Source organism: Morus notabilis, unplaced genomic scaffold (genome assembly GCF_000414095.1).
Source record: "Morus notabilis unplaced genomic scaffold, ASM41409v2 Scaffold1452, whole genome shotgun sequence".
NCBI lineage: Eukaryota > Viridiplantae > Streptophyta > Magnoliopsida > Rosales > Moraceae > Morus > Morus notabilis.
This window is the reverse complement of record NW_010360733.1, coordinates 134,114-142,438: the sequence shown is the minus strand read 5'-3', so window position 1 is coordinate 142,438 and position 8,325 is coordinate 134,114. Positions and strand designations below refer to the sequence as shown.

General features: G+C 34.0%; 1 protein-coding gene across 1 annotated transcript in view; it reads left to right on the top strand.

Annotated features, from left to right (window-relative positions):
• LOC21411085 (putative pectinesterase/pectinesterase inhibitor 22) overlaps window positions 1–2,271 on the top strand; it is a 2,935-nt gene extending 664 nt beyond the window's left edge. Inside the window, exons 2-3 of the mRNA XM_024165059.1 lie at window positions 3–230; window positions 1,382–2,271. Of these exons, the coding sequence (XP_024020827.1) occupies window positions 3–230; window positions 1,382–2,052 (899 nt within the window). The 3' untranslated portion in view covers window positions 2,053–2,271. The remainder of the gene's footprint in view (window positions 1–2; window positions 231–1,381) is intronic.
• Window positions 2,272–8,325: the final 6,054 nt, after the last annotated feature.

Sequence of the window (8,325 nt, the reverse complement as noted above, 5' to 3'; positions counted from 1 at the left end):
AGAGGGGAGCGGGGAGTACCGGACGATAACGGAGGCAGTGAATGCGGCGCCGAGCTATAGCAATAGGAGGTACGTGATATACGTGAAGAAGGGGGTTTATAGGGAGAATATTGACATGAAGAGGAAGAAGACAAATATAATGTTTGTTGGGGATGGAATTGGAAAGACTGTGGTCACGGGTGATCGGAACTTCATGCAGGGTTCGACTACCTTCAGAACTGCAACCGTTGGTGAGTCACATATATATAATTAATATGCCTAATATATTGTTTTTTCACTCATATATATATATATATATATAGACATTTTTAAAGATGTTTGGTCAGATCTTTTTCTCTTTCTTTTTTTTTGAAGTGAGATCCTTTTCTGTTTTTTTCCTTTGCTAATAAATCCAGTAATTTAGTATGTTTTGCATAAAAAAAGTACGTAATTAGTATGGTTCCTATTTTAATGAGAAATATGCATGCAGTTACAAAATTTGCAATATGTGTGAAAAAGGGTAAAATTTATACAACATGACAAATTTATAAGAATGAGTTTAAAATATAGAAAATTTTAAATAATATAGGAATAACAAAATTACATACTTATTATAATGATATTCGCGTTTCTATTACAAAATTATTCAGTAATTTTTTTAATTATTTTTGTTTGTAAAATACTATGATTTTGGGTTATATTAGTAACGACCCACATCTCATATGGTATGATATTATTCGCTTTGAGCCTAAGCCCGTACGGTTTTACTTTTGGACCTCACGTACCCCAAAATGCCTCATACTATTGGGAGGATCCCCGGACGATGTAAGACTGCACAACTTATCTTTTCTTGACCTTGTACCTCAAGGGATTGATGGTTGTCACAATCACCCCTCCTTATAGGGCCCTAACGTCCTTGTTGGCCACATTTTCGGCTGGGTAGATGCTCTGATACCATAAGTGACGACCCACACTCCCACCTGGTATTATATTGTCTGCTTTGGGCCTGAGCCCGCACGGTTTTACTTTTGTGCCTCACCCCAAAAGGTCTCATATCATTGGAAGATGGTGTCATTCCTTATAAATCAAAACCTATCATCATCCCCAAGCGATATGAGATGACACAACTTACCCTTTCTTGACCTTGTGCCTCAAGGGATTGATGATTGTCACAATATTTCAACATCATTAGTGAAATTTTTCTATATGCAAACTTTTCCAATAAATCGAGTTTAAACATATACAACTTTTCCAAGGTGACATTACTACTAGTGGAACAAATCAAATATCCCTGTACAACTGTTTTCTCTAACATATACTAGTGTCACCAAGATGATGCAAATGATAAATTAATCAACTTCTCCATGACTAACATTTAATGTAATGTTGCATAATATTGTAGCCGTATCCGGGAAGGGATTCATAGCAAGAGACATGACATTCCGCAACACAGCCGGGCCAGAGAACCACCAAGCAGTGGCTCTTAGAGTGGACTCGGACCAATCCGCCTTCTTCCGCTGCAGCATGGAAGGCCACCAGGACACGCTCTACGCCCACTCCCTCCGCCAATTCTACCGCGAATGCGACATCTATGGCACCATCGACTTCATCTTCGGCAACGGCGCAGCCGTCTTGCAAAATTGCAAGATCTACACCCGCGTCCCGCTTCCCCTTCAGAAGGTCACCATCGCCGCGCAGGGACGCAAAAACCCGCACCAGAGCACCGGTTTCTCCATCCAATATAGCTACGTCCTCGCCACGCAGCCGACCTACCTTGGCAGGCCTTGGAAGCAGTATTCAAGGACGGTTTACATGAACACTTACATGAGCGGTTTGGTGCAGCCTAGAGGGTGGCTTGAGTGGTATGGTGATTTTGCCTTGGGAACGCTGTGGTATGGTGAGTATAGGAATTATGGGCCGGGTGCCCGCCTCTCGGGCCGGGTCAAATGGCCTGGTTTCCATGTCATTCGGGATGCCGCCACCGCCAATTTCTTCACTGTCGGCCGGTTCATTGACGGGATGTCTTGGTTGCCGTCTACAGGTATCAAGTTTATAAGGGGGCTGACTAATTAAAACCAATATTCATTATTGTTCTTGATGATTAGTGTTTTATTTGTCAATTATTAAGTATAGAAAGATGAGGGGGTGGTGTAGAGGTGTATTATTTTTATTATTATTACTTTTGTGTTTGTGATCAATAATAATAAGCACGTCATATTAGAACATATGTATGATTTGAAAGTGCAATATTGCATTATTCATAAATAGTTTTCCCCTTACGCACAGGAAAATAACAACCATTCTACATAATATATTATTTGACATATGCACTCCATTAGACTTCTTATCTTCTCTTTTTCATTCTCTAAGAAATCAAGCCAGGAAAAAGAGAACAATCTACTCAAATAAAGGCTACATGTCCTAAAAATCGTATATTAATTTTAAAATGTAAAACATAAATAAAAATATAAATTTGTGACCTATCCCGGCCCCTGGGCGCCCCAATACGCGGGTCAGGGGCTTTTTGACAGCGTTTTAGTTTTTTTTGTCATTTTTGTCACATTTTTTTTTACAGGCATGTCTAGAAAAATGTAAGGATCGTGTCTGTAAAATTTCATAATTTTTTGACGTCGTTTTTATTTTATTTTATTTTTCAAATATGAAAAATAAAGAAAATAAAAAAATAGAATATTCATCGAAAAATGGGGCCGCTTGTTGCATTAATTCTTAAAAAACGTATATTAATTTTAGAATCCAAAACATAAATTAAAATGTAAATTTTTGACCCATCCTAGCCCCTGGGCGCCCCACTATGCGGGCTGGAGGCTTTTTGACAGCGTTTTACTTTTTTTGTCATTTTTTGGAGTCATTTTATGCGGGCATGCCCAGAAAAATGTAAGGACCGTGTCTGCAAAATTTCAGACCATTTTGACATCATTTTTGTTTTATTTTATTTGTCAAAGATGAAAAATAAAGAAAATCATAAAAAAATAGAATATTCATCAAAAAATGATGCCGCTTGTTGCATTAATTGCTAAAAATTGTATATTAATTTTAGAACACAAATCGTAAATAAAAATATAAATTTTTGAACCATCCTGGCCTCTGGGCGCCCCACTACGCGGGTCGGGGGCTTTTTGACAACGTTTAACTTGTTTTGCCATTTTTAGGGCCATTTTTTGCAGGCATGTCCAGAAAAATGTAAGGATCATGTCTGCAAAATTTCAGAACTTTTTGACATTATTTTTATTTTATTTTCTTTTTTAAATACGAAAAATAAGAAAAATCATAAAAAATTAGAATATTCATGAAAAATAGCGCCTCTTGTTGCACAAATTCCTAAAAATCGTATATTAATTTTAGAATGCAAAACATAAGTAAAAATATAAATTTTTGACCTATCACGGCCCCTGGGCGCCCCACTATGCGGGTCTGGGGCTTTTTGATAGCGTTTTATTTTTTTGTCATTTTTTGTTACCATTTTTTGCAGGCAGGCCCAAAAAATGTAAGGATCATGTTTGCAAAATTTCATAATTGTTTGACATCGTTTTTATTTTATTTTATTTTTCAAATACGAAAAATAAGGAAAATCATAAAAAAGAGAAAATTTATCAAAAAATGGTGCTACTTGCTGCATTATTTCTTAAAAATGGTATATTAATTTTATAATGCAAAACATAAATAAAAATGTAAATGTCTGACCCATCCCAACCCCTGGGCGCCCCACTACGCAGGCCGGGGGTTTTTCACAGCGTTTTACTTTTTTTATTTTTATTTTTTGTGGCCTTTTTTTTAAGGCATGCCTAAAAAAATGTAAGGATCATGTTTGCAAAATTTCATAATTGTTTGACGTCGTTTTTATTTTATTTTATTTTTCAAACGCGAAAGATAAGAAAAATCACAAAAAATAGAATATTCATGAAGAAATGCTACCGCTTGGTGCATTAATTCCTAAAAATAATATGTTAATTTTAAAATGTAAGTCATAAATAAAAATATAAATTTTTCACCCATCTCGGCCCATGGGCACCCCACTACGCGGGGCGGGGGCGTTTTGATAGCGTTTTACTTTTTTTTTTGTCATTTTTAGTTGCCATTTTTTGTAGGCATGCCCAGAAAAATGTAAGAATCATGTTTGCAAAACTTCAGAACATTTTGACATCATTTTTATTTTATTTTATTTTCAAAGAAAAAAATAAAGAAAATCATAAAAAATAGAATATTCATCAAAATATGGTGTCACTTATTGCATTAATTTCTAAAAATCATATATTAATTTTAGAATGCAAAACATAAATAAAAGTAAAAGTTTTTGACCAGCCCCGGCCCCTGGGTGCCCCACACACGGGCCGGGGGTTTTTGACAGCGTTTAACTTTTTTTTTTTTTCATTTTTTGTGGCCATTTTTTCCAGGCAAGCCCAAAAAAATGTAAGGATCGTGTTTGTAAAATTTCATAATTTTTTTACGCTGTTTTTATTTTATTTTTCAAATACAAAAAATAAGGAAAATCATAAAAAATAGAATATTCATCAAAAAATAGTGCCACTTGTTGCTTTAATTGCTAAAAATCATATATTAATATTAGAATGCAGAAAATAAAGAAAAATGTAAAATTTTGACCTATCTCGGCCCCTGGGTGCCCCACTACGCGGGCCGGGGTCCTTTTGACAGTGTTTTACTTTTCTTTTTATAATTTTTGGTTGCCATTTTTGGCAAGATGGCCAGAAAAATATAAGGATTGTGTATGTAAAATTTCAGAACATTTTGACATCATTTTTATTTTATTTGATTTTTTAAATATGAAAAATAAAGAAAATCATAAAAAATAGAATATTCATCAAAAAATGGTGCCGCTTATTGCATTAATTCATAAAAATTGTATCTTAATTTTAGAATGCCAAATACAAATAAAAGTATAAATTTTTGACTCATCCCGGCTCCAGGACACCCTACTACCTAGGCCGAGGGCTTTTTGACAGCGTTTTACTTTTTTGTCAGTTTTTGTGGGCGTTTTTCGCATGCAAGCCAGGAAAAATGTAAGGATCATATATGCAAAATTTCATAATTTGTTGACATCATTTTTATTTATTTTATTTTTCAAATACGAAAAATAAGGAAAATTATAAAAAGATAGAATATTGATAAAAAAAAATTGTTCCACTTGTTGCATTAATTTCAAAAAAATGTATATTAACTTTAGAATGCAAAACATAAATAAAATGTAAATTTTTTACCCATCCCGGCCCCTGGGCACCCCCACTACGCAGGCCGGAGGCATTGTGACAGTGTTTTACTTTTTTTGTCATTTTCTGGGGCCCTTTTTGCAGGCTTGACCAGAAAAATGTAAGGATGGGATTCGCAAAATTTCAGATCTTTTTGACATCACTTTTACTTTATTTTATTTTTTAAAGACAAAAAATAAAGAAAATCATAAAAATAGTATATTCTTCAAAAAAATGGTGCCGCTTGTTGCGTTAATTCCTAAAAACCATATATTAATTTTAGGATGGAAATCATAAATAAAAGTATAAATTTTTGACCCATCCCGGCCTCTGGGCGCCCCACTATGCGGGCCAAGAGCGTTTTGACAATATTTTACTTTTTTTTGTCATTTTCTAGGTCCTTTTTTGCAGGCATGCCCAAAAAAATGTAAGGATCGTGTGTGCAAAATTTCAGATCTTTTTGACATCATTTTTACTTTATTTTATTTTTCAAAGACGAAAAAAAAATAAAAAAAAGAATATTAATAAAAAGATGGTGCTGCTTGATGCATTAGTTCCTAAAAATCGTATATTACTTTTAGAATACAAAACATAAATAAAAATGTAAATTTTTTACCCATCCCAGCCCTTGAGCGCCCCACTACGCGGGGCGTGGGCTTTTGAACAGCGTTTTACTTTTTTGTGTCTTTTTTTGCAGCCATTTTTTGCGGGCATATCCAAGAAAATGTAAAGATTGTGTCCGTAAAATTTCATAATATTTGGACGTAGTTTTTATTTTTTTTATTTTTAAATACGAAAAATAAAGAAAATCATAAAAAATATAATATTCATCAAAAAATGGTGCCGCTTGTTGCACTAATTCCTAAAAATTGTATATTAGTTTTAGAATACAAAACATAAATAATATTTTAAATTTTTGACTAATCCCGGCCCTTGGGCACCCCACTACTTGGGCAGGCAAGCCGAGAAAAATTTAAGGATCGTGTCTGCCAAATTTCATATGTTTTTTACATCAGTTTTATTTTATTTTATTTTTCAAAGAAGAAACTCAAGAAAATCATAAAAAAAATAATATTCATCAAAAAATGGTAATGTTTGTTGCATTAATTCCAAAAAAAATCGTATATTTATTTTTGAATGCAAAACATAAATAAAAAATAAATTTTGTACCCATCCCGACCCCTGGGCACCCCACTACGTGGGCCGGAGGCTTTTTGACAGCGTTTTACTTTTTTTTGTCATTTTCTGTGGCCATTTTTTGCAAGCATGCCCAAAAAAATGTAAGGATTGTTTCTATAAAATTTCATATCTTTTTGACATCATTTTTATGTTATTTTATTTTTCAAAGTAAAAAAGAAAGAAAATCTTAAAAAATAGAATATTTATCAAAAAATGGTGCCGCTTATTACATTAATTCTTAAAAATCGTATATTAACTTTAGAATGAAAGACTTAAATAAAAATGTAAATTTTTGACCCATCCCGGCACCTGGGCGCCCCACTCTGTGGGTTGGGGGCTTTTTCACAGCGTTTTAGTTTATTGTATCTTTTCTTGTAGCCATTTTTTGCGGGCACCAGAAAAGTGTAAGGTTCGTGTCTATAAAATTTCATAATTTTTTGACGTCGTTTTTATTTTATTTGATTTTTCAGAATTGAAAAAAAAGAAAATTATAAAAAATAGAATATTCATCAGAAAATGGTGCCGCTTATTGCATTAATTCCTAAAAATCGTACATTAATTTCAGAATGCAAAACATAAATAAAAGTATAAATTTTTGACTCATCCCGACCTTTGAGCGCCTCACTACCTGGGCCGGGGGCTTTTTTATAGCGTTTTACTTTTTTTTTATCATTTTTGTAGTCATTTCTTGCAGGCAAGCCTAGAAAAATGTAACGATAGTGTCTGTAAAATCTCATAATTTTTTGACATTATTTTTATTTTATTTTATTTTTTAAATACGAAAAATAAGAAAAATCATAAAAAATAGAATATTCATCAAAAAATGGTGCCACTCATTGCATGAATTACTAAAAATTATATATTAATTTTAGAATATAAAACATAAATAAAAATGTAAATTTTTGACCCATCACGGCCCCTAGGCGCCCCACTACTTGGGCTGGGGGCTTTTTGACGGCACTTTACTTTTTTTTTTGTCATTTTTGGTGGCCATTTTTTGCAGGCAAGCCGAGAAAAATGTAAGGATTGTATCTGCAAAAGTTCATAATTTTTTGGCATCACTTTTATTTTATTTTATTTTTCAAATACGAAAAATAAGAAAAATCATAAAAAATAAAATATTGATAAAAAAAATTGTGCCGCTTAGTGTATTACTTCCTAAAAATCATATATTAATTTTAGAATGTAAAACATAAATAAAAATGTAAAAGATAAATAAAAATGTAAATTTTTTACCCATCCCGGCCCCTGGGCGCCCCACTGCGCGGGTCGGGGACTTTTTGACAGCATTTTCTTTTATTTGTCATTTTTTGAGGCCATTTTATGAAGGCAAGCCTAGAAAAATGTACGGATCGTGTCTACAAAATTTCATAATTTTTGGACGTCGTTTTCATTTTATTTTATTTTTTAAATACGAAAAATAAGAAAAATCATAAAAAATAGAATATTCATCAAACAATGGTGCCTCTTGTTCCATTAATCCTAAGAGTCATATGTTAATTTTAGAATGCAAAGCATGAATAAAAATGCAAATTTTTACCCCGGGGGTGTGCCGGTGCGGTCCCGAGGGTGCCCCGACGGTGTCCCGGGGTTTCCCCGGGGGTGTCCCGGGGGTGCTGATGACGGGTATTTTTACCAACAAATCAAGTACTTTTAAGCTTGAATATTTGTAAGTTTTCAAGTATTTTTGTTAGTTTAATGTCTTTTGTTTGCTTTTATAGGAATTATAAATAAATGCAAACTTGGATGATTTTGCATGAAGAAAAGAATAATATTTGCCCAACTTGTGAATAAATGCCAAGAGGAGGCGAAAGAGGATTTTAAGGCACAAAAGAGGAGGCTTTGGAATGCAAGAAAGCGGGCTACAGCGCGTAAAACCAAGCGAAACCCGAACCAGCTGCGCGCCCGCGCCCACAGCCAGGGGCGCGCCCCACATCCAGGGGCG